The sequence below is a fragment of the Vanellus vanellus genome (assembly GCF_965231255.1).
Source record: "Vanellus vanellus genome assembly, chromosome: 21".
NCBI classification, from domain to species: domain Eukaryota; kingdom Metazoa; phylum Chordata; class Aves; order Charadriiformes; family Charadriidae; genus Vanellus; species Vanellus vanellus.
The window spans coordinates 3,001,061-3,027,233 of NC_138926.1; the positions used below are offsets into that span (position 1 = coordinate 3,001,061).

Here is a 26,173-nt window from a genome sequence, read left to right on the forward strand (position 1 = left end):
TGGGGCGTCGGGAAACGGGGCTTCGCCGTTCGCGGGTTATGAACGTCGCTTGTCGCGAAGCGCTCTGTCACGACAGGAACAGACCCGGCCCTCCCCTTACACTTCCCGTCACCTCAAGGGCGGGGAATGGCGGCGGCCACCGCCTCCCTGGGGGCAGCCGCCTACTGCGCAGGCGCGGCGGGGGCCGAGGCGAGCGCGCGCAGGCGCCGCGAGCCGCCGCCGCCTTCCGCCTTCCGGTGCGGGCCGCGTGCGGGGGCTTCCCGCCCCCGCGGCCCAACGGTCGCCGCCGGGGCTGAGGGGACCGGCCCGGGGCCGAGGGGCCGCCCGAACTTCCGCAGAAGGCCTGGCCGGGGCGGGGGCTCGGGCTACCTTCGCCTCCGCCAGCGGGAAGACGCCGGTGTCACGCCCAGAGCCAGCGTAGCGGGTACGAAACGCGCTTTTTCTTTTCTTCTGTGTTTTCTTATTGCCTGACGTTGTCTTTAAAAGGTTTGTTTGGTTCGCTGTTGGCTTATTTCGCGTGGTTCATGCGTTTTCGTCTCAGCCTGCGGCTCTTGGCTGTTGTGCTTGAGGGGAGCAGGGCTCTTGGCCCAGGCACAGCTGCAGGTTCAACCTGAGAGAAATCCTACCTGAGACCCGCGATTCGGTTTGGCGCGTTAAAAACCACTCTCGGGATTTAGATGCGGGTTTTCGTGGTATTTATCTCTATTGACAACAGCTCCTGTAGGTGGGAAGCCAAGTGAGATGGGTCAGCTGTACTTTACAGTCTGCCTTAGGGGCATGGTACATGCTGTCTGGCAAAGCATTCCTCTGTGTGGTAATCAAAGAGTAAATTAACACTGTAATGTCTTACATATGCCGTGGCCCGATTCTGTAGCATGCATTTAAACAACCGCTTCATCAAATCATAGAATGGTTTGGGTTGGAAGGGACCTTTAAATGTCATCTAGTCCAACCCCCATGCAATGAGCAGGGATATCTTCCACTAGACCAGATTGCTTAGAGCCCCGTCAGCTTCTCAGGCATTCCTCGGCTGGGGACGTACCTGGGTTTGGGATTTTTGGTTGTTGAGGGCCTTGCTGCTGTCCTTCAGGACCGGGAGAAGGTGAAGAATGGACTCTCTGGATCACATGCTGACAGACCCCCTGGAGCTGGGACCCTGTGGGGAAGGAAATGGCACACATGGCATCATGGAGGACTGCATGCTGGGTACCACCAGGGTTAGTCTGCCTGAGGACTTGCTGGAGGATGTGAGTAGCGCTAAGATGCTTTACCTTCTCAGAACCATGATAAACAGTGTGTTTAGCTCCCTTTGTGGGGCTTACAGAGAAAACTGAAAAGAGGGGAAATGCTTCTGACTGTCCTGGGAAAGGTATTGAACAGGACTTTGATTAATCTCAGGAAAACGTCTTTTAAAACCATTCCGTTATGTTCTTTTTTTAGATAACGATCTCTCATATCTTAAAATTGCCTTTGGGAAACTTTTGTTTGTTCAAATTTTGAATTTATTTTCATGTTGCTAGTAGTGTCGTTAATTTCCTCACCTTTCCTCTTCCATGTTGCTAGTAGTGTCGTTAATTTCCTCACCTTTCCTCTTTCCACTATTGTTTTCTGCATTTGGTGTGTGACAGTCTCCTGTCATGTGTTAGTTAACTGCAGAAAGCCATAAGGGCTAGAAAGTTAAGGTCGTAGATGCATTTTCTTCACTATCACTTTTTGCTTTCTTTAGCCCGAGATTTTCTTTGAAGTTGTCAGCCTGTCTACGTGGCAGGAGGTGCTGACAGATGCGCAGCAAGACCACCTAAAAAAATTCCTGCCTCGCTTTCCTGAAAACAACCGAGAACATCAGAACAAACTCATCTCTGCGTTGTTCAGTGGTGAAAACTTCCGTTTTGGAAATCCACTGCATATCGCCCAGAAACTCTTCCGGGGTCAGTGAGCATAATAAGTTTTGGTGTAATTTTGGAGTTAAGTTCTCAATTACATCAACAGTTCATCAGATTTCATCAACAGTTGATGAAAAGTCACATGTTTTTTACCTCTCTCTTACAGATGGACACTTTAATCCTGAAGTTGTGAAATACCGGCAGCTCTGTTTTAAGTCCCAGTACAAACGCTACCTGAGCTCTCAGCAGCAGTACTTCTACCGACTGCTCAAGCAGATCCTCGCTTCCCGCAATGTGAGTGTCTTCGGGGTGTGGTCGCTGCTTTCTTGTGTTCTGTAAGGAATAGGTTGTCTTTACAGCAAAGGATCTTGTATTTATGCATTCACGATTCTTGGAGGTCTTTCCTTTAATGAATGCTGCGTTTCTATTTTTTGGTGTCCTTATAATATGAGAACGCTAGAAACATTGTTACGTTTGCAAATTTCGGGTTTTGAAACTCATAGCTCTCACTTGTGTATAGTGTCTTTTTTCGATGCCTACCTTGCCCCCTACTTCCTGCACTTGTCCCTTTACACCTTACTATCCAATTAACAAGTCATTCTGCCTTCATTTTCTTCCATTTCTATCATTGTGAAACAAGTAAGCTTGCTGAATATGTACCTGTAAGAATTTCCCAGCTTCACTGGGGACTGGTATAGAATAGATACAAAACTCTCATTCTGATCGCTGTAAATCCCTGATGAAGTCTTTGTTTATGGATACTGTCATCAGCTAATTGCTGCCAACTGAAATGTCTTCATTGTAGACACCTGCTCATTTATTTCTGGACGTTGAAACATATGGGTTGTATGGATAAAGACAAATGTCTGTCTTTATGAAACCCCTCACAGTGATATGGGAAAAAGAATATGGAGGTGTCCAGGAAGTTATTTCCTCCATAGCCTCTCAGATAAATGGTTAGGTTCCTCTCAACAGTCCACATAAAATGACAGTGAGGTATTGTATGTGGAGATGAATTTCTTATTAGATCCCTCCTTGCTTTCCTCCTGCTTTAAATGGTGGTCTAAAACGCTGGTTTTAAAATTACCTATGTGGCAGATACTGATACTTTGTAAGGGTTAATCTATAAAGAACCGAGGTGCTTACTCCACCAGCCCCAAACACTTGCTGAAAGTATGTGAGATGAGCTTATCTGTTCAGAGGTGTAGCTGAGATAGCTAATGTCACACGTGTCTCATCTTCCAGCACTTGCTGGATTTAGCTCGGAAAGGAGGCCCTGATATGACCCTCAGGAGAAAGCACTTATCACCAACGTATGACACAGAAGAACGAGACAGACGGACACATCGACGCTACTTGAAGATTCTGAGGGAAGTGAAAGAGGAGTGTGGCGATACCACCTTGTCTTCTGATGAAGAAGGTAATGCACTGGAGCGAACTAAAGACTCAAGGTGTGAATGGAGAAAGACAAATTTTTAATGTGAGGACAGTGTCTTTGATAGAGGAATGGAAGCTGGACTCTAGTTTTATTGGCTGTGCTCTAACCAACCTGGGGGAATAGAATTATGTAGATTGGTGCTTGGGTCTTCCAGAAATAAATTTATTTATTTTTATTTTAGATCTAAGCTCGTGGCCTCCAAGTTCTCCAGCACGTTGTCCAAGTCCCCCAGTTCCCCTGAGAGTGATCCCAACATTGTCAACCTTGGACATGAAAACAGCAGGTGAGAACCAAACTAGGGGTCGGTGTGGATTTAGGGATGAGAATTACTTTGAGACCCTGCAAGAAATTAGTTTGAAAATCTGTTGTTTGATGGGAGATCTTGTAATGCTTCATTTTTGCGGTCTCCAAAGCAGTTGGTCTTTTCCCAATTTATTTAATCTTTTTCTTTTTGGAAGGCTAGTATTTTAACACAAGGGTCTACGGTGTGTGTAAAGCTGCCGATTTCTTTGTTGTATTTTGCCTTTAATGTTTGAAGCATTAGCATAGTCCAGTTTGAAATACTTTGGTGTATGTGCTAGGGGAATCCCTCCTAAGGTTACTGTAATCAAGTCTGCAAACCCTTCGTGCAGCACAGCTGGTTTTCACTTCTTTTCGCTTCCATGCTTGCATCAGCAATGAAATCTGATGACCCAAGGAAGACAGTATTGAAAATAAATTGGTTGATTTAAAGGATTAAATTCAAATAAGGAAAATTTAGTTACTGAAATTTAGAGATTGTTGATAGAGGTAACGGATAGCAAATGACATTCTGAGAAGTCTGTAAAGTAATGATAATGGAAAAGTGTGCAAATAATCTCTGAATGTTTTTTCATTGCAGACAAGATAGAACTTGGGGAAAGGGATTTGAAGATGATGTTAAAGAAGCACCATGAGAAACGAAAACGTCAACCTGTAAGATGTCAAGGAGTCTTTGGGGGTGGGACTGGACTTTATCTGTTAGTCTTTTACCTGTTAGCTGTGAAATTCAAGGTATTTCTGGGTGACAAAATGATGGCGCTTTTTTGTGTGTGTGTGCAAGCACCCTTCAACCTTTTATCGTAGTATTTAATTGTCAGCGAATATATGCAACTCTGGTTTATGTAATTTCAGTGGTGTGTTTTGGAGAGACAAAATTTTGGATTTTGGGGTTAGAAGACTTCCCTTACTGCAGTAAATAACTATAAGCTGCTCCTGGATAAGTTTGGGGCATTTCAGTACTTGGTTACCCTTGTTGCTATCTTTACTCTTTGTCCTTCCCCAATTTTAATTTCTATCCCATTGCTCTGTGTAGGACCACCCTGATCTAGTGACGACAGACCTGACTCTTGAGGACATTATGACTCGAGTAAATGCTGGCAGGAAAGGTTCCTTAGCAGGTCAGTGGCTTGGATACGGTACTTGTGCATGGCATGGGTATGGGGTGTCCTGTGTGTGTGCAACGCGAAGGGTGAAGGTGGTCACGGTAGATTGTTGTATCCTTTTGCTCTTCACAGAGCTGGCTAACCACTCTGCGGTTGTGAGTTGTTCCATTTCAGTTCCTTGCAGACAACTCCAGTTTCTACTGAAGGTGCTTCCAACTAATTGATGATAGCTAATTTGTATCTCTGGTCTAAGCAGTTACCTTTGCCTTTCTAATTTCATATACCTCAGCTTTAAGAACTAGAGGTTTTCTATTAAAACAGAGTACTTTGAGGGGGGAAAATAAAGATTCATGGAAATAACTGAGAGGATGGAATGAACTGGTGGTGAATGAGTGCGCTCTACCTGCATTTCTGAACATATGTTTAAATATAAAGTTGATGTGTGATTCTTAATGTAATATGATAAGTTTCTCTTATTATTCTTCTTACCTTTTATCATATCTAAAGCTTTATTCGACCTTGCAACCCTCAAGAAAAAGGTGAAGGAAAAGGAAGATAAGAAGAAAAAGAAGCTGAAGATTATTAAATCCGAGATGGAAGATTTGGCTGACTCCCTTAGCAATGCAGATGGAATCCCACCAATGTCTCAGGATCCTTCCCCCATCCCTCTGTCATCTGTCAAAGAGGAGTAAGTGCTTCAAAGGGCCCTGAACGCTTTGCACAGATGGAGAGAGCAGCAAATATTGCATCTTAGATTTTTCTGGGACTTTTGCACGCTTTGGTTTTGTGCAGCTTGGGATGTGTGAAATGTGTGGTGTTCATCTTTGTATATGAAGGTGAATATTTCCTCTGGGAACTTAATCTGTTTGTGTTCTCTTTCATTTGAAGACCTCTTGAAGAGATGAAGCCATGCCTTGGAATAAATGAAATATCTTCCAGCTTCTTTTTCCTTCTTTTGGAGATCCTGTTCCTGGAAGGACCTGCTACTCTCTCTGTGGTAAGGAAACCACCCACTTATCTTGGAATCTTTGCAGAAAGCAAAATTAGGTGATAGAGGGGTTTATAGCTGTGTAATAGTGATTTTTCTCCAGAATTGCACTGCTGTAAATATTTAGATAATCTACATCTTCATGTAAAGAAATTAAACCCTTTGGGAGTGCATACGACATTCTGTTTTGAACGTGTTTCATAAATGTAGTCAGCTGAATCTGTAAGTCTTTCCATACCCATTGTTTAGATCATGGTTAGATATATTGTATACATTAAGGGCAGAGATGGTGGGGAAGCTTTTTCCCCTTTTTGGTGTCTGTTGTCTGAAATACCATGTTGTGGTTACTTGAAAAAGTCAAGTGATTTTTTTATATATGTAAAAATCTTTTTGTCGCCTGGGTGTGTTTAGCTGTTTTGTTTTCTATTAAAACAGTCATGGTTTAAAGCACGAGATCTTTAATAGAATGTTGCTTTTTCCTCTTCAGCTTGAAGATAAAATTCTAGATTGGCAATCTTCTCCTGCCAGTGCACTAAATAACTGGTTCTCCTTTGCTTCTAACTGGTCTGAACTGGTTTTACCTGCCTTGCAGTACTTGACAGGTGACAGCAGAGGTAAGAATGGCTGTGAAAAATACTAATGATGCTGGTACCTCAGTTCTACTCAGTGCTGGTTTATATTGTAGCTCAAATCAGCTTTTAATTCATCACTACAATAAATCATTGTATTGTTGACAGCGTTTCTATGGCTTACATTTCTTGATTGTGGTAGACTTGTTTTGCATGTGGATAGTAGATAAGACCCAGCTTGCTTCCTGAGTATGTGAAAATGTGTGTGAAATTGCCTCTAGACAGGCAGTTTCTCCTGTTCAGATCATGTGCTTCAGGCGGGATGTTTGAAGCAGGAAGAAATTATTCTCTTCCTGGTGTGAAGATGTTGTGGTTGTCTTCAGAGATAATAAAAAATAAACAAGATGATGCCCTGAGCAATCCTCTGGAAACATGAAGTTGGCCCAGCTTTGACCTGGGGCTTGGACCAGCTAAGCTTCAGACATTCCTTTCAAACTAAATTATTCCGTGGTTCTCATTTGCTTAGTGGGGATTTTTAAAGGGAGACACAGCGTAGATTTTAGTAGCATTTGCAGCACAGATACTTAATGTTCTCCCTAATGCTGGTGAATAATGTGAATCCTGAGTTTGCTTCCCATGAGCCCAGCAATAGTCACAGTACAGTAAGACTTCCTGGTGCCTCACGGCATGAACAGGATCTCATCTGACAGCTGTAGATGAAAAAGTCGTTATCCAGTTCTGTTCTTTTCTTGTGCTGGCACTGTTACTCTGAGATGCTTACCTTCCCTTTGGGCAAGTATAAATTTAGAGATGCACTTACATAATCACTTAAAATGCTTTATCTGTCATTACTAGTCTAACTCAACAGCTTGCATTACAACAGTAGGAATTTGGTGGTTGGACGATTGTATGATGTCTCTGACGTGCACATTTTTTGTTGTAGATGTTCCTTCCAGCTTCTCACCTTTTGTTGAATTCAAGGAAAAAACTCAGCAGTGGAAATTGCTTGGTGAGTATCTTGTGCTCTTCTGTGATTTTTACTATAGTAAAGGGTGGTTGTTTTCTCCAGGACTTTACTTTTTCTCTTGCTGCAGCCCAGAAAGAAAGACAACCAGAGCTGTTAATTCATTGGTTAGGCCTTTTTTTTTAGCTGAGCGAAGATGTGGTTTACATTTTAGGTTTTCACAAGGCATTAGTATCAGCAGTAGACAGAGAATAAGTGAGCAAAGGCACTGGGCTTTATTTCTTTATGTTGCTGACCTAACGATGTTTATGTCCCCCTTCAAATCTGTCTGAACACCTTCATATGTTCCCTTCTGTACATTCTGATTATTCAGAATAATTGTTAGTTATTACAATTGTAAATGAATTAAGCTTCTCTTTGGAGCAAAGTGATACTATTTTCATTTTTTAAAGTGTGATCAAAGAGCAAATTAATAATAAATGTGCCGAGGCTCATACTGAGTGAATAACAGATACCTTATGTTTCTGTTCATTCCTTTAGCTCCGAGGCAGAATTTTCCGTTCTTAACTATAGTGATTCTAGCGATCATATTTGCAGGCTTAAACTGGCAGAGGTTTGGAGTCAGGAGGCTATTCCTCTGCTCCCTTTCACAGTCTTTGGTGGAGGTTTTGTAGGCACATGTTTCTGCTCATGGACTCAGTGACTGGGATTACCTTGGAGAGTAGGAGCCACCTGCAAATATCAGGTGGCTGTGCCTCAAACAGTATCTTGCCTGCTGTGCCAGGAGTTGAATCACCATCATTTGTAGCAACATGGGAGAATAACTAGGTTTTACCACTTTGCTAAGTCTGGATGTGTTCAAGTATTGAAATTGGAGCATCTGTGAAGTATAGAAAATGCCTTGTGACTGGTGACACATAGAGGTGGGAAGGGAGTAGGGGATGATTGGGAAGTACAAGCAGCCAGCTTCGTAACAAATCAATGACTTCTCTTTCTTATTTTTCCTGATTACTTGGACTAGGTTCTTGCCAAGATCATGAGAAGGAATTGGCAGCGCTGTTTCAGCTCTGGTTGGAGACCAAAGACCAGACTTTTTTCAAAGTGAGTCAGAAAAAATCACCTTCTAGCAGCACAAAACCTGACTGAGTTATATCCAACATTGACATTTCTCTGTTTTTCGATAGGAAAATGAAGACAGCTCAGATGCCACACCACCAATTCCCAGAGTGTAAGTATGTGATACTGCTTTAAAGCTTCTGCAGTGCGTGCTAACACTATGAAGTTTGGTCCTTGTGCCTCTGGATCGGAATGGCTGGTTGCTTAAAACAAAAAGACTTTACATCATGGGGCAGGAGGGAACTTGATAGTCTGATTTTACACAAAGTCAATTAATTTTTCCCCAAGTTGTGTCCTAATAACTAGGTTGTTCACTGTCCTTGCTTACATTCAGGTAGTGTGTAGAGCCTATTTTAAGATCTCTACAGGCCTTATTTATATTATCATAAACGCTTTCAGAATTTGTTCAGAAGAGTTTGCAGAAAGGGTGAGGTGACAGGTCCTTTGGGGTGTTCTTGGGGATTGTTGTGGGCTCGTTGTTGCTCAGAACCAACGGTGACCTTTGTTTCAGAAGGACTGACTATGTAGTCCGACCTAGCACTGGAGAGGAGAAACGTGTGTTTCAGGAGCAGGTAAGAAGAGAATCATCTTAATTTTAAATGCGCGTGTTGAAACAGTTGGCCACTAAAACAAGAGAATTTGTATGGGGTGGCAGTTTTATATTCTGCGTGAACTTTGTTAAAGTAAAGAATTAGTGTGGGGTTTTTGCCTTGAAGTAGGTATCTTGACCTTACATAAAATGTGCTAACAATATAGCCTAGCTGCTTACTTCAAAAGCGCCTGTATTTCCAATGGGTATTGGGCAAAATTAATTGAAATTGGTAATGCCAATGGATGACTTCTCTCTATTTTTGGGCATGTATGAGAACAAGCAGAAGACAAGTGGCATCAAGTACACCCATACAGTTAGTTTTCTTGTCTGTAGTAGATGCAAGCGTGTATTATAGGGTAAACACAATTGGTATTATAGGGTAAACACGATTCTTCTCCCTGGGTACATGTGCTGTGTGTGTGGCCGGATATCCAGGTTAAATTTTGGAAATCTCTCTCTCTCTCCAGATGAGAGGAGGAAGAAAGGGCTTCTTGTTGCTGGGGGAAGGGGTATTTGCTGGGCAGAAAAGTGTATCTCTGGCACCTCTCTAGTCTGTGCAGCTGCTTAGCAATGACTCTAATGCATTGCACCTGCATGCTTTGGTTAGGTGGTGCTTTGTATTCTGCTTGAACTAGTTGTGCTTGTCTTGATCCAAAATAAGTTTATACAGCAGTATTTGAGCCTTTAATTAAAAAAAAAAAACAAACCACATTTCCCATGAGAATTATAGTAACTTCTATTATAATATAAACGTAACACAAGCTTTAAGACTTTGCTGTATATGTTTCCGTCTAAATTCAGTCCTCTTGTTTCCAAATACAGGAACGTTACCGTTACAGCCAGCCCCACAAAGCTTTCACTTTCCGTATGCATGGCTTTGAATCAGTTGTTGGTCCTGTGAAGGGGGTGTTTGACAAGGAAACCTCATTAAACAAAGCCCGAGAGCATTCTCTCCTACGCTCAGACAGACCAGCTTATGTCACCATCCTGTCCCTCGGTAAGGTGATGGCCAAAAACATTTTTTTAAACAAGAAAAAAGCTGTCCTGACCCCCCCAAACAATGACTTTAGGAATCTACCTTATAATGGGAAAAGGTGCGCAGGCTGGGATGACATAAGCGAAGAAGAAGTAAATGCTGTGAAATAAAGGTGATGAAATGCTGGGATGGCATCTTCTGAGCGAGAATGGGAAATAGAGAGGAGAGAGTCTGTGGGACTGGCTAAAGCTAAGGGTCAGATAACTGGAAAACAAAAGAGGGGTGGTTTCAGTACACTGTTGTGATGTTGGGGAATTGCGAAGTCATTCTGGAGTTCAGTGCCGTTCATCACTCCTAGCACAAAGCCAGCACAGTTTAAAGTGATCCTTTATAATCTCTGCTTGTTTCTCTGAGGGATCATGGGGGCTAGATTTTAGTCAGCAAGTGGGCACTGTCAGAGCAGGGGTAAGAGAGCCATACAGAAACATATCTTCTAAAATGCTTGAATACAGCTACCTAGTTATGGCTGGAAGTTTAAGCTCTGATTTTGTATTTCAGTTCGTGATGCTGCCGCTCGCCTTCCTAATGGAGAAGGAACTCGTGCTGAAATCTGTGAGCTGCTTAAAGATTCCCAGTTCCTAGCTCCTGATGTCACAAGCGCTCAAGTAAGTTGGATGTCATGTCTAGCCTCAGACAGATTCTCCTAAAAATGCACTGCAGGCTTGGGCAGTATTCAGTGGCTGAGGCCCAATAATTTTTTATGCTGCTTTGACTAGGAAATGAGAGCTATGTTCTACTCTGGTGAACTGCTGCAAATCTGCACCAAACTCTGGATGATGAAAAACCAGCTAGAAAAGCCACAGAATTAACACTGTGTCAAATAGCTGCTGACATTTTAGATTGAGAAACAGTTTTCAGAGCTCTCAGCTTTGGTGGCAGCTACATGTAATCCAAGGTGGCAAACAGCATCCCGTGCTACAACATCTGCTCTCAGTCAGGTCTTACTCAGAAGGATCGCTTGCAGCTTACTCAGGTTTTATGTCAAATAGGATTACTTTTCTGTTCATGACCTTTGGCTAGCCCAGCTAGGGACATCTTGTAATTCTGTGAATTCTGAACTTTCAGGTTAATACTGTTGTTAGTGGTGCTCTGGATCGATTACATTATGAGAAAGATCCCTGTGTGAAATATGATATTGGACGCAAGCTGTGGATCTACCTGCACCGGGACAGGAGTGAGGAAGAGTTTGGTAAGCCTGGCTTGGTGATATCTTAATAATTGAAAATGTTTATAAATCTCTTGAACTTCTTCAGTCCAGCTGGATAATGAACATTAATTTATCAGTGTAGCTTTTTTCTCTAGTCACTTTGCTAATGTTAGCCCATCAACACCTAAAATCAGTCTTGCAGAGCAGAGTGTCATTTTCTAGTATTTGTTAGAAAAAATAGCATCCTGTGTACAAGAACTGCAGGTGTATGTATATTCAGCACTTCTTACATGTCTTATTTTCAGTCTTTTTGGCTGATTTTACATGGTATTTTTTCTTTGTGCTATTAGATGTCAATAATGTGTGTTTGATTTCTCATCTGAAGATGAACTTAGAGTTCTGAATTGGCCTCTTCCTTAACTCGGTTTGCTCGTGTTCAGGAGCTCTGACCATTAATTTGTATTTGCAGAACGGATCCACCAGGCTCAAGCTGCTGCAGCAAAGGCCAAGAAAGCTCTTCAGCAGAAGCCAAAGCCTCCAGCTAAAATGGTAAATTTCTTTGCATGTGTTTGCACAGGTGCATTTGGGATTGGGAAGGAGATATGGGCTTAACTTTATCCATAAATTCTGTGTCCATAGTGGCTGATGAGAATTGCCATGTATTTGAGTTACCAGTTGGTTATGTTTATGAATGTTGGTGTTAGTCTAGCACCACTGCATAAAATGAAGAGGGAAAGAGGAAACGTTTCCTCCTCCCAGCTTCCACTGGTTATACTTGTTGATCTCGGCAGAAAGATTAATGGAATTCATTTGTGCTCCCTATCTTAGGAATGGTCTTTCAGATCTAGTTTTGAGGGTAACCTGTAGCAGAGTGTGTGGAACATGTCTGCTGCTCTCCCCCTTGCTGTGCTGAAGCTGTCAGGGTTTGGATGCCTTTTTTGTTGTTGTTGTTACTGATATCAAATATCTAAAGTAGTTGCTGTTGGCAAATTAACCAAGGTGGAAATCTGCATGTTACGAATGTTCGTTACTGCTGAGGTACACTTTTCTCTGAGAACAGGAACAGCCAAAGGCACCAGCCCGTTTGTAGCTGCAGTTGAGGAAGGCAGTCAGTCAGTCACCTGGGATTTCAGGATTAAGCACTGGGGCATCATTCATAACCATAAAGAACTCAGCTTAAAATGCTCATCCCACTCTCTAGACTGTAGCAATCAAAAACAGTTTTTGTAAAGACCTTCGTGCTTGACGTGATTTCTTTGCAGAAGTCTAGTAGCAAGGAGAGTTCCGTGAAAGCACTCCCCAGCAGCACATCGGAGCCCAGTCAGCTGAGCCTTAGTGACTCCAGCATGCCACCAACTCCCGTGACTCCTGTAACACCAACTGCACCAGCATTACCAGCAACGCCTATTTCACCCCCACCAGTGTCTGTGGTTAGCAAGAGTGTATCTAGTGCTGGATCGGAGCCAGCAAAACCCAGCCAAAGGTACTTCTTCTGTCTCATACATTGATTGAGAAAAAAACAGTAATGTTCACAAGCATTTCCTATGTCTTTGCTGATCTACTGGCTTTATCTTTTCCGTAGTGTTCTTCTGGTGTCATCCCCTACCATGCCACAGCTTGGGACATTGCTTTCCACAGCTCAGAGTTCACAGACACAGTCGGGGCCGCAGCCACCTCCCACCCGGGTGGTAAGTCATACCACCTCCTCTGGACTGCCACAGGTCCGGGTGGTCACTGCCCAGTCCAGCCTCCCAGCTGTGTCTCAGCAAGCCCCAGTGGTAACCCAGCAGCAGCAACCTACGTCAGTGCCTCAAATCCGCGTTCCAGCTACAGCCACGCAAACCAAAGTGCTTCCCCAGGTGAGTTCGGCTGCGTGAAAATAGTGCAGTAGCTCTGACTTCTAATCGGATTTATACTGTGTCGGTATGGTGCACAGGGTTACTTGCTCACTTGGAACATGCAGTAACGGCAGAGCAAGAGCATGGAAACAGTTGTGCATAAATAATACTCTTCAGTGGTCCTTTTTTCCTCCCTATTGCCTATTTATGTGGCACCATTAAATTGTGCATTACAGTAAAAAGTCCATAGAACTTGCAAGCTATAAGGCGTGAGACAAAAAGAGTAAAGTATTAGTCTGTCAGTATTGCGTTAATCTGCTCATAGGCTGCCTCTTTGTCTTTCTGTAGGCTGTGATGACTCTGCCGGTAAAAGCTCAAACCAGTCCAGTGCAGGTGCAAAGACCAGGAAGCTCCGTGACAGGACAGACGGGCATCACTGTGACAGGACTCTCTGCAGCACCCAGTCCCGCTGTAAAGCCAGTAACCAGCTCTCCAGGCAGTTCTGCTACAAGCACCTCCTCTACCACTGTCATCCAGAATGTAGCTGGCCAGAATATCATCAAGCAGGTGAGAGTGAGAGAGAGAGAGACAAAGAACTGGGCTCCATGACCCCGTCGTTTCTTGTTTGTTGTGACAGATGTGATATGCAGATGTGAAAAGATAGTGAAAACTGTAGTGAGCTGTAAAAGATGTGTCGGTGCAGGTTCTTTCATTAACCATCTTCAGATGTTGACCTTATTTTCATTCATCTTGTTTGAAAAAGAAAGCAGCTCTGCAGTATTCCATATTTTATATGGTTTTGGGAATGCCGTCTGATGCGCAACCAAAACTATTCAGTGGTGTACTGAGTGCTAGCGTCATGCCGCTTCAGTTCTGATAGGAGCTCGCATCATCCTGTTGGGAAGTTTTACTATGACTGTGCCTTGGACTGCATCCTGGTTTGATAGAGCCGTTTCTCTGATCTCTTCCAGGTGGCTATTACGGGGCAACTTGGCATGAAGACCCAGCCTGGAAGTGGCATCCCACTCACAGCGACCAATTTTCGGATCCAAGGAAAGGATTTGTTGCGCCTACCCCCGTCCTCTATTACCACAGATGCGAAGGGACAGACTGTGCTGCGTATCACCCCGGACATGATGGCCACCCTGGCCAAATCGCAAGTCACTACTGTCAAACTGACTCAGGACCTCTTCACAGCAGCTGCGGGAAGCAGTGCTAGTGGGAAAGGCATCTCTGCAACTTTGCACGTGACATCCAATCCTGTCCAGACTGCTGATTCTCCAGCCAAGACTAGCACAGCCACTTCTGCCTCTTCCAGCCCAGCTGGAAGCACAGTGGTCAAAGTGACGCCTGACTTAAAGACTGCAGAGCCAACAAGCTCTGCTTTCCGACTGATGCCTGCTCTGGGCATGACTGTGGCAGATCAGAAGAGCAAAGCCATAACTACGGTGGCATCCACCGAGGCCAAGCCGGCTGCTACTATAAGAATTGTGCAGGGGCTGGGGGTGATGCCGCCCAAAGCTGGGCAGACTATTACTGTAGCTACTCATGCTAAGCAAGTGCCCTCTTCCTCAGCAGTGAGCGTGCCCGGCACAGTCCATACCTCAGCTGTCTCTTTACCGACCATGAGCGCCACAGTGTCGAAAGCAGTTGCTGTGGCCTCGGGAGCTGCTGGGACTCCCATAACTATAGGCACAGGAGCCACTGCTGTGCGGCAGGTACCCGTCAGCACCACAGTAGTATCTACCTCCCAGGCAGTAAGTAATGCTAAACTTTTTCGGGAGGTGGGTGAGAAAGGGGAATGCTGAAATGTACTGATGTCTGAAAACTTCTCTTTACATCCACAGAGGCTCAAATTAAGTACTGTAGAATGTGGGTCTGCAATTAATTTGATGATGTTGGAATTGTAGCTAAATGCTGAATGACCAGAAAGCAGTCAGATATGTCTTCCCTTACTTCCTGTTGCGAGTAAATGAAATAAACTTTGCTTATCTAAAGTCCGACCTCATGCACCTCAGCGTCTTGCCCCGCACCTCTGAAATAATTTCCCTTGGAATGGTGTCAGAAATAGAAGTGTTTGTTACTTGTATTAACTTTTTTACCAAATTCCCCGTTTAATACAAACATCCAAATTAATATGTAAAATGTCCAAAGCTGAAGGCACGATAAACTGTATCGTGAAAGCTGAATAAGCGTATTGGCGTTATCAGGGTTTCCTAAGGATAAAAATAACGGATGGATGCAATGAGCCTTCCCAGAGAAATACTGTGGTGCAAAGATGATGCGGGTTTTCAGGGCTGAGGCAGCTGTGAAGCGAATGAGATGGAGGTGAATTTTAACGAGCCTGAAATGGAGCACAGATTTCATCAGCAAAGCTGCTGTTGGTTTCTACTCCCAGGACTCCTAAAAAGCAAGCTGAGTGGTAATTGCATGTTGTCAAGCAGTTTCTGTGCTGAACTCTCTACGCTCCTCATGTGTTCTTCAACTTCTCTAGGGTAAACTACCAGCACGAATAACAGTGCCTCTGTCAGTGATCAGCCAGCCAGTGAAAGGCAAGAGTGTGGTGACTGCCCCCATCATCAAGGGCAACCTTGGGGCCAAGTGAGTATTTTGCATCAGAAATAGGCTGAGGAGGGTGTGTGTTCAATAGGTTCCTGGGGACCTAGCAAGCAGAGGGTGGAATAGACTTATAGTCCCTTAATAGGCCCATTAGCTGCAAGAAACTGAATGAATATGGTGTCCCACAATGAGAATAAAATCTTTGTTTAGGTGCCCTGAGGTGTAGGTTCTAGCAAATACATTGAAGAAAAAATGTTATTTGCCTTGAAACCAGCTATTAGATTAGTTCTGTTTGAGCAAGAATTAACCTGCTGACATACCAAAAAATATGTGTAATCTGAGGCAATCTCTCCATTAAAGAAACTAGGGAAGTGTTAACTGCCTCAGTGAAAATTTCTCTGGCATTCAGATATTGAAGTCTTTTTTGTTTATTCTTCCGTGAATTCTGGTAGTGTCTCCTGTGGTTAATATTTCAAGGCAGAACACTGTGTGCTCGGCTATTTTCTGTGTTCCTTGAGAAGTGTTCGGGTCTGATCAGACTAACCTAGTGATGTGCACGGTCCAGAATTAGAGGGTTTCATTTGTGTGATGAAGTAATTCTCTATCATCGTGATAAACGTTGACATAAACTTGTCACTTGTGTATTTGCCAGTTTTGTAGGGGAAAAAAACCCCGCTACTTAAAATCATTAGTAAATTAGACAAGTAATTTAGTGAGTCTGAAAGACCTAGCCTGCTGTGCTGTTTATTAATCTTTCAACAATTCTCTTTCCTTAGCATCAGTGGGTTAGGCAGAAATATCATCCTGACTACGATGCCGGCAGGGACAAAACTGATCGCTGGGAACAAGCCAGTGAGTTTTCTGACTGCACAGCAACTACAGCAGCTGCAGCAGCAAGGCCAGGCCACGCAGGTAATGGCTCCTAGAATGATAACGTTATTTGCTTTTTTATGACTTAACATCTCTTGAGGACTTCACGCTTGATACGTGGGGTTCCATAAAACATACAGGGACACAGCTTGGCTGTAATGTCTGCATTAAGCACATGCAGTGCATTGTCTCCTTTGCCTTCCCTTCACCCAGATACAGTTTTTAAATGTTTTTGAAGCACTGATAGTATAATGAATATAAAACCAAAAATCCTGTCAGGAAATGTTCCCAACTGTTTGAAGGATTGTTTCTATTCGCTTGGCTCTTCTTGTAGTGCTTTGTACTTTGGCTCTGTGGGTCACCATTTCTTGAACAAATCGCATCGCTTCTTTGCATATCCATCTCTCTGTCTGGAAACTTAAACCATGTTCTGTAATTCCAAATAATTAATCTTTATTGAGAGCTGCTAGTAACAGGTCTGTACAATTGAAGTATTCAATGGATCCAAGTCCTTCTGAAAACTTGTAAAGCAGCTGACGTGTAGGTTTTTTATTCAAACTAGTTTTTAGGTCTTCCTCTCTAATCTTGAGATCTCTTGCCACCATCCCATGTGAACAGTGGATGGAGTGATCTTCTGACAGATTCTGTTCTTGATGTGTTTTGGTGCTTGGTCTTGTTCATATAACTGAATTTTTGTTGGCAGCAGAAACAGATAATTTACCAGCCTTTCAGAGTGAGATGCAAGTGCAATGCGTCAGCAGGTTGTTCTTAACATTAGTTGAGTTTTTGTCTTTCCGTTTCAAACAGGTTCGAATTCAAACTGTACCAGCCTCCCATCTCCAGCAGGGAACAGTGTCTGGCTCTACTAAAGCAGTTTCCACTGTGGTTGTGACAACAGCTCCATCTCCAAAGCAGACCCAAGATCAGCTATGAACACTGGTTTGAAAATGGATTGCTTTCCAAGAACTTCCCTGAGTCTGTGGTCATCCTCCATCCAAGCACCCAAGACTACCTGAGCACAGTCATGACTAGGGATTGGACTGGATTCTGTCATGTTGCTTGTCTGGAGCCAGCATTGTGATGTCTAGGTAGAAATTCCATGGCAAAAGATGCTGTACCTACAAAACACGATGTTTCAGTCCAGCTGTGTAAATCCCAATTCTGTGGCATCGATCATTTAAGAAATGTCTTCCTTTTCTTTCTTCTCTTCCCATCTGAAGGGCTTTTTGCGAATATCATTTCTGTGCATTTTGGGTTGTAGACAAAACAGTTGATCTTGGGTCTTCCTTAACCAGGGAAACTTGCTTGAAAGGGGTAATTCAGACTTTTCAAAGTCCTGAAGAAGATGCCTCCTTTTTCTGGAGTCTAGCTGTCACTACTTTTATATAGATGACTTAGGATGGTGGCTTGGACACCAGAGTTTGTTTGTAACATAGCCTGGAAGTAGATCCCTAACACATTCAGTGTGCTATTTATAGACTTTTTAAATAGCTCTCCCCTATCTCTGAGCTCAAACTTCTTTTGAACAGATACCGCTTCCGTGTCAAATTTCTGTCAAAAGCAGGATGAGAGTCAAGACGGTTTTTGCTGTAAAAAAGCTAATAACCATGGGGAAGAGTGAGAAGTGGAGGAGATACGGAAAGCCACTGTGTGAACAAGTCTGTCAGCAAACAGGAATACACGGGAAAGGAAAAAGGAAGCGTTCACCAGAAGGATCCTCCTTTAGTTTTCGTCAACAAACCAACCTTTTTATCCGTCAAAAAAGACGTTAGCTTGTTTTAAAAGTTTGGAGTATGTTTTCAGGTATACCCAAACTGTAGTCTCTTGGACTCAGAGGAAATATTTTAACCCATGATCCTGGCCTTTAGTTTTGTTTTTACCTTTGTAATTTTATCTCTCTATGTAAATTTGTTTGAATTTTGCACATACTGGAGATGAATCGTGGTTGTTCTGACATGGCCTTGAAGCTTTCTCGGAATGAGCTGAGAAGACATGTTGGACCAGGAGAAGAATAAAAGGGCAGAAAGCCTTGCAAATCTCTCTGCCATCTCCTTTCAGTTTTGTACAGCTTCTTGTTTTGTGTACAATGGTTTTCTAGCTTGCCAAGGGCTAATAGATTATCCATCTTCTTTGTAAGATGGTTCTTTTTAACCTGGTTTCTCTTGTAGTCTTTTTTTTTTTTTTTTCTTTGAAAATATGTGGATTGCTCCGAGTTATACATTACTGAATAGAATCTATTTAAAGAACTAAATGGTACAGTTCAGCGCTCTCCTGAGCTGAACTGCGGGGCTGGAGCTGTGCATGTTGCTGTTCAGAGCTGCTGCACCTGAGCACAGCAGGCAGTTCTGCTGTACCATAGCTAACCTACTTCAGGGCTGGGCTGGAGGAAATTGGGTGCTTCAGTAAAAAAAGAAGTGGCAAGCTGCAAGTGTTGAATAAGCAAGGCGCGTCAGTACACCATTTTAAAGCGAGCACTTGAATTATGGTTTATATGCCTCAGGAACAGAATTTGGAGTGATAAAGGTTTTCTGAGCACCTGTCCTACTTTGTCAATTTTTGTACCTGTTTTGTACATTTAACTGTCGAGGAAGGAGACAGCGGAAAGGCTGTGGTTTGGAGGGAGGTGAGGGCATCCTTAAGTCCTTTTAGTTGTGAAATTAAAATTAGAAATTAAAGAGATGACAAGCAACTTCCTGGTATTGCTTATGTGAAAGAGCCTCTCGATTCAAAACATAATCAAAATAATCCTGCTATGTTAGTTCTATTCGTAATTAATAAAGTTCTTCAGTGTCAAAACCTGCAATCAAGTGCTGAACGATGGTTACAGTGCGAAGCCCCTTAAATTACTATGAATCCTCTTGCAAGTAACTACGTGAATTTGTCACTGGATGCAGGAGACTGTGGCAGTGTTTCGTTTAACAAAACAAGAAACCTGCATCTAATCCCATGAGTTTAGTGTGTCTCACATTGTTGCTGCTGCTGAGTTTTTAGTCTTGCTGTTCAGGTCAATGCCATCTCCTTTCTTCCGTATGTGTCTTTGCTAAACTGGTTGTTAAAGTTTGAGCAACCTTTGTGTTTGTTGCTGCTTGGCTTCGGCCCGTTCTCTTTGCTTTTGAATTCTGGGATCTTTGGGGAAAGAGTATCACTAGCTATGTGGGCTTCTGATTTCGGAGGGCCACATGCTGGATTACATAGTGTATGTTTACTCCCAATTTTCAAGAACAAAGTACAGCCTGTTCTATGGTTCAGCTGCCATCTGATGAGTTGCTTCCACTCTGGTTGAAAAATAACCCTTAAGCTACTGCAAGTAAAGAGCCCTTGTTTTTAATATGTAACCTTTAATTTCTACACAGTAGGCTGAAGGGCAGAGAGGGGCTTGAGTTAGTTTTTTGGTGTATGCTGGGACTGGATGAGGGTATATTTAAGCTAGACTGTGTTCCGGGTGGTGTTTGCTCCTGTGACCTCTTGCTCTGGCGACTGAAAGCTGTTCTGGGTGAGTACTGCGGTAAGGGCTGCACAGGGGAGGACGCGTGCAGAGGAAGAAGACCTAGAGAAAGTATTATGCTGACATTACCCATTTTCCATCTGTTTGTCCTCCCTGAAACCGAAGGGGCTTTCAGTCTGAGGCATCTTTGCCATTACCTTTTTTAATTAAAAAATGGAAGTACAGCCTGTTTTCATCACAGTGAGATGCTCACTAGAGTTATAAAAGAGCCTTGATTATTTCTTAAAAACTGTGGGATAGATGTTTATTTCCAGCAAGAGAATATCGTGTAATCGTTGCTTACAAGAACTGAGCGTGCTACACAAACTGCTGCAGGTTGTTTAAAGCTTTTCTAACCTTTATTGTAACAACTGCTCTGTTTTTTTTAAATCATGGGGGAAATTTCTATTTATATACCTCAGTGGGATGCTCTCATAACCCAATGAACTCACCTTGGGCTTACTCCAGGTGTTTTATTTTATTAAAAAAGAAAACCACTTTTCAAAAACAATAGTTAATTGGACATCAACCTGTGTATTTTTAACAGTTGAGCTTTGTTTTCCAAATGCCTTGCAGTCACTGGCATAGTTTTTAGGTAAATACAGAAACCTCGCTACTTGTTTTTCACGTGGCAAACCTGAACCACAGAAACTGGAACGTCGCAATAGACTCGACTCTTGTACCCAGTCCTGCCTGACATGAGTTTGGTACGTGGGTGCCTGACCTCGGGGCTCTCTGGCCGGGTACTGTTCACAGAGCACTATAGGCAGCCTGAAATTTAAGATTTTTGCCCTGCAACCTTAAACACGGGTGACTTGTTGCAGACTGGGGAGAGCTGTGGAGAAAGGAGAATGCACCACTGTGTCCTAGGTGGAAACTGGCTCAAAGACAAACGTGGTTTAGTAATGCTGTTGCCCCATCGCAACCAACTTATCTCAGTCTGAGATTTACTTGAATCATAGTTCTGTGGGTAGGACGGATGTGTTGTACATCAAAGGGGATCCTCAGGGCTACACTGGATCGCTCAACGGTAGCCTAATATATTGTTTGCTCATTTGATAAAAGCTTCAGGGTAGCATCGTTACAGCTAATGAATATTTTTGAATACAAACTTAGCAACATCATTTAATGGGAGTTTTGTGAATGCGTATCGATCGTGACATGGGATCGTTCTGGCAAACCATGGATACCATTTCACCCACCCTGCCTCTCACTTCCCAGCCCTGCTATGGACCAGTAAGTGATGGGATAGCTGAGGAGAACAAGGAGTAAAATAACCGTATAGTTTGCAAAAGGGGAATTATGGCACCCAGAGATGGTAGGCTGGACTCAGTTTTCTTAACTTGTGCATTGAACTTCTAGATGGAGAAATCTGAATTACTCACCCTCAGCAGCATCTGCAGTCACTGATACCTCCGGAGGGCAATTCATCTGACCTCCCTCAGGTGGTTCTTGTAGGATGAATCACTCTCTGGATATAACCATTTCTTTCTGGGAACTATTAAAAAGAATTCTAGATGAGTAGCTCAAATTTGGGCATTTAATGATTTAATTTAGGGATGACGCATCTTACGTAAAGTGATCCATTCAGTGTGGATTAATCCATTAGCGCATGGATTAATCTTGTATATGGCGCCCCGTGTAAATCAGAGGTAAATATTTTAAGAATCAGTTTGCTTCCTTCTGTCTAGAAGTAATCACCAAACCAATTTGGTAAGCCTTACATCCATATCTTCTAACGTTACCTTTTCTCACTGTCCTCCAGCTTGCATTGGAGCAAAATAACTCACCTGCCAGAACCAAGATCCTTGAAGCAGAAACGTGCTGGTCCTTAAGAGCTCCGGGATCGGACAGTTTCGCAACAACACTTAAAGACTGAGCAGAAGGTGCCAACCAAACACAGGAGGGAGCATCAATAAGTGGATGTGCTGACCCAGAGCAAGGCCGTCATGGTCCAGAAAATAGAAGAGCAAACCTGTTGAAAGTCACGCTGCTTTACCTGATGTGCTGCCTGAAGAGTTAACGAGGACCTGGAATTGAGAACCTGCAAAGATGCCGTCACTGTTTGAAACTCGGTAAGTGACTTTAACGTGTTGATGTGTCATTCTGAATGAATTTTTGGCAACGGGAGAAAATTTTTCAGATTGTGCTTGGGGGAAACAATGGCTACTGTGTATTTACGAGACATAAGTAGAAAAATATGCTTCCATACATTGAAAAATATGCTTGATTGCTCAAAAAAAGTATTTGCGCTGAGGACTTTTTCAACTGCTTAAGTAAGTTGCTTGTATGGTGCAAATTGTTCGTGTGTTCTCAGTTATACAGTGAAATTATGGGTATGGGCCATCACAAGCCCTTGAATCACTGCAACTTTATGAATTGCCGATCTCCCTTTGCGCTGCTTTGCTCATGTAAGGAAATAAATTCTGTTTCATAGCTGGGGTGGCCTGAGTAGCTTAAATGATAAGCAATAACTTGGTAAGCCGTTGTATCGAGGTTTGCTTTTAATGGCATTCGGGTACTGCAAGTGCTCTTCCAACTGCAATTGGCCCCTGTAATGGCTGGGAAGGGCTCCTAAACTGGTGCTGGTGTGAAGCAGAGAGGGAGTTTTATTGTCGAAGTGTTGTATGTGTTCTCTGTAGGAAGCTGGTAGCTTACCAAAAATCATAAATTTAACTGGGTTGTTGTTCCAAACATGCGCTAGGACAGCTGAGCAGGCGGGCTGGTGTTAATGTGTAAAGCTGAGGTTTTCTCCAAAAGCCCGAAGTGCTTCATTGTCACAAAAATAGCATCCTATTCCTTTGAAGGGCAACATGAAAACTTAGTCTGTGTTTTTAGATAGCTGTGACCAAGAGAGAGCGAGCTCCCAGTCGGAGGGGTGAGTCCTTTGTCTTTAGAAAGCTGAGTTGGTGTCTGGTTGATAGGATTTATTCTATTTTTATATTTCAACTTGTGTTGTGGAGGTGTGTCGAAGTGATGTGGACATGCTGAAGGGGTACTGTATGTGTTCGGAGTTAGCAAACCCCGGAGCTCCTTCCTGTAGCAAGAAAGCTTTCATTGACTATGTCCCTATGCCTGGATTTTAACAATTTCAGCAAGAAGGATCAGAGTTGTCATTAGGGCTGGATTTAATCCCCGCTTATGTTCTTCCTGCTTTTTTATGATGTAAGCCAAGCATCGCAGAGAGCAACAACTAATTGACTGGGAACCAGCTGTTCCCACTTCACTGATTCTCCAAGAGAAGTGCTCTCTTCTCTCGGTAGTTGAGATGTGTTGCAAGGTGAGGAAAGTTTCCCAGCATCTCCCTGACATCTGATGGAAGGAATCCGAGGGCTCTCCTTCAGCCCATGCACAACCTTTTCCCCACAAGTACTTGTGAGCCGGCAACAAAAGTCTGAGCTTCAGAGAATTGGTAGAAGAGCCATGGGAAAGTCAGTCAGAGCTTACCAATTTTTTGTGCAGTGAGGGAGATTTGGGTTGGATGTTACGGAAACTCACAGAAAGTAAGGACACCTTAATGCTAGAAGAGATCGTCTTGAGAGGAGGAGTTTCCAGACAAACATTATACGTAGTGATTCTGCTTTTGGGGTGGAGAAGGGACTACAGCAAGTCTGCCAGCCTGATCTAGCCAGCAGGGTGTTTCATCCAGCCTGCCACCTCATCCTGGAGAGGGCTAGCATCATCTAGGAGAGCACGTATTGCTTCTCACCTTTGACAGACTGAACTCCGCGGGAGAGTTCGCAGCCAGTTTTCCCGCTTTAGGGTGGGCATGTCAACAGCACGTGCAGTCTCACCGTACCCCACTAGAGGGATAGCTGGAAGAACATCAGGCAGTTAGTTGTCTGAAAGACAATAGGAGCTGGACCACAAATCAGCACAAAACCCCATGCCACATCCCTTTGACCTCTGCACCGACAAAGTGAGGGAAATAAGAGGAATAGGTGAAAAGTCAAAGCTGCGTCTTTTTTGGTTTGGTTGTAAGCAGCTGAGGTAACGCCAACACAAAGTCTGAAATTCTATTTTCTGTGGAAAATAAGGTGGCAAGGCAGGTGAGCATAGGTCAGCTCTATTTGTTTGTAATAAACCGAAGAGAAATGGGTAATTCCAACACATTGCCTGTATCTCTTTCCCCAGCTAAGTCACAGCCTCAGCTTACGCATTCGCAGCTTGTTGGGCAGGCAGGACCTTAACTGACTTTGAATCTTGGGTGTGCCTGCGTGCGCGGCCAGGTTTCAAAATACGCCGTGCCAGAAACCAGGCAGTCAAGCCTGTCCAGTCCGTTGCATTTACAGTTTGGCTGGCAAACACTGCGCTTGCTGATTCAGAGCTTACGAAGAGGTTCTTTGCTTTCACGAGCCACGGAAGAGCTCAAGAAAAAGACCCAGCAAATATTACAGTCCCGGGAGCAAGCTTACATCCTATGGTGTGTTTCCTAGCGCTTTGGATTCCCTTTGGGAGCCCTGTGACTGTCAGGTGGCTGGCACCATTAGCAACACAAGCACAAGAAACGATCCCCCTAAGTTTTGAAAGCGTGTCTCAGAGCTGTCTGGGAAGTGTTGGAGGGCTGAGAGTGGACTTTCTGACTGACAGCTAGTTGCACAGTGTCACATTCTTTACTCTCTGCTCATGCCCGTACCTTCCACAGGATGGAGCTGGTCCCTAGTGCCCTTTGTTCTGGCCAGCTTTCATGATCTCAGGAGGGCAAAGCTACTTGTGACCGCCGGCAAAGTCATGTTTTGGAAGCAGAGAACTCTCACTGCAGAGCTCTTGAGAGAAGCATTTGAGATCAAAGGATAAGTTCCCATCCAAATTACACAGTGATCCTTGAACAGCTCTCGGAAAACTAGCACCACCGCTCAGCTCTGCCTCAAAGCAGCATGTGGCCAGTTGAGGGCAACTCACTGCACTTTTACAGGTCCCATTCTCCAAAGTAATTATTCTCCTTGCCATACAGATGGAGCAGCTGAATCATACCAGGACAACTTGCCTCCGGCCTGAACGCAGGAAGAGCCCTCCCTGTGTAGATGGTCAGTTGAGCGGTACCCAGTGTTCACCTTTGCTCTCCGGGGGCTGCTGGTTCAGCTGGAAACCACAGGGCTTCTGGATGACGTTTCCCTCTCCTCCCACTGAATCAGCCTTTTATTTACTCTTTGGAATGCAAAGTAACAGGACACCCTGTGAGTTTTATCTCTCTCCTAATCTTTTGTGTCCCTGCAGAAGTTGTCAGACCGGATTGAATGTTTTAGCTGCGAATGGAGTTGGGGTGGTTTCGGGGTTGTCTGGCAGGAATCTGGGTGGGAGGGCACTGTCAGTGAAATTTGAATTTAGGAGTCACACTGTGAACAGAATCCTTGGGACACACTGCAGGGAGAAAAAGCCTTTGTCGCTGGCTGTTTGAATCTGACCCTTCACTGGTGTGGCTGTGTGCATGGATGGTGCTCCTTGGTGGAGCTACAATTACTGGGAACTGCCTCCACCAGAAGACAGAAGTTTCCCCTGCAGGCAGCCTGCGCTTGTTCCAGATGTAAGCAGCTACGTTTTCTTTCACTTGGATGGCGTTCCCAGGGCTGGGAGCTGATGTGGAAATACCCTGCCTGTTCAGACAGTGTTTGCTGCTCCTGCAGTTTATCCCTGTCTCCTCTGGGACTCTCCTGGGGGTCGAGCTCACGGCGGTTTAGCTCTTACAACTTGCATACAGTTCTGACAAAGACGGACTGGGTTCCCAGATTTCGGCGGTGCCAAAAGCAAGTGCTCTCCTTCTTCCTAAAGGCGTGTTAAACCTCGACTTGCTCTCATAATGCTTTTGTGACCACACTGAGAAGAAGAGTGACAAGGTGAGGAGGAGGAGGTGACAGCTTTTGTTGAATGAACTGATATCAGTAGGAAGAAACAGAGGCTTTGTTGCTGACTGCAGCGGTTGCACGTGGGTAAGTGGCTTGATCTTTATGCTTCAGTCACATCTTTCTTCCTAGGGACTTGGCTGGGCTCAGCATCCTTCAGTCAGTCTAGAGAGACACATGGAAGTGTCTTAACGCAGAAGCACGTGGCAGACTGCTTATTGGGAATTGCTGCTTTGATGTTTTGCGACTGTATAGTGCCCAGAAAGAGGGGCCCCTCATCTACTGTGGTGACTTAGTAACACAGCCACAAAATAAATCACTGCTTCAGCAGCAGAGAAACAGGAATCCTGTCATTTAGGGCTCTAAACCAGCTGCCTCCCAGCTATATAATATATTATATTGAGCATGTGTATTGCTTTCTTTTTTAACCCCATGGTGATTGCATC

The 26,173-nt window shown here is 43.9% G+C and overlaps 1 protein-coding gene across 2 annotated transcripts; it reads left to right on the top strand.

Moving 5' to 3' along the window:
• Positions 1 to 1,087: 1,087 nt before the first annotated feature.
• NFRKB (nuclear factor related to kappaB binding protein) lies at positions 1,088 to 19,206 on the top strand. 2 transcript variants are annotated; one of them, XM_082493785.1, is made up of 25 exons: positions 1,088 to 1,247; positions 1,727 to 1,928; positions 2,050 to 2,177; positions 3,129 to 3,303; positions 3,503 to 3,604; positions 4,202 to 4,275; positions 4,655 to 4,739; positions 5,232 to 5,412; positions 5,613 to 5,721; positions 6,200 to 6,326; positions 7,225 to 7,290; positions 8,267 to 8,346; positions 8,430 to 8,473; positions 8,873 to 8,933; positions 9,776 to 9,950; positions 10,488 to 10,594; positions 11,055 to 11,178; positions 11,606 to 11,685; positions 12,399 to 12,619; positions 12,719 to 12,995; positions 13,323 to 13,541; positions 13,946 to 14,731; positions 15,469 to 15,575; positions 16,310 to 16,445; positions 17,211 to 19,206. In XM_082493785.1, the coding sequence occupies exons 1-25, from the start codon at positions 1,110 to 1,112 to the stop codon at positions 17,334 to 17,336; spliced, it is 3,930 nt and encodes a 1,309-aa protein (XP_082349911.1). In that variant the 5' UTR covers positions 1,088 to 1,109; the 3' UTR covers positions 17,337 to 19,206. The 2 variants fall into 2 exon arrangements, with proteins under 2 accessions (XP_082349911.1, XP_082349910.1); XM_082493784.1 differs by having other exon boundaries at positions 1,101 to 1,247; positions 8,876 to 8,933.
• The last annotated feature ends 6,967 nt before the right edge of the window (positions 19,207 to 26,173 follow it).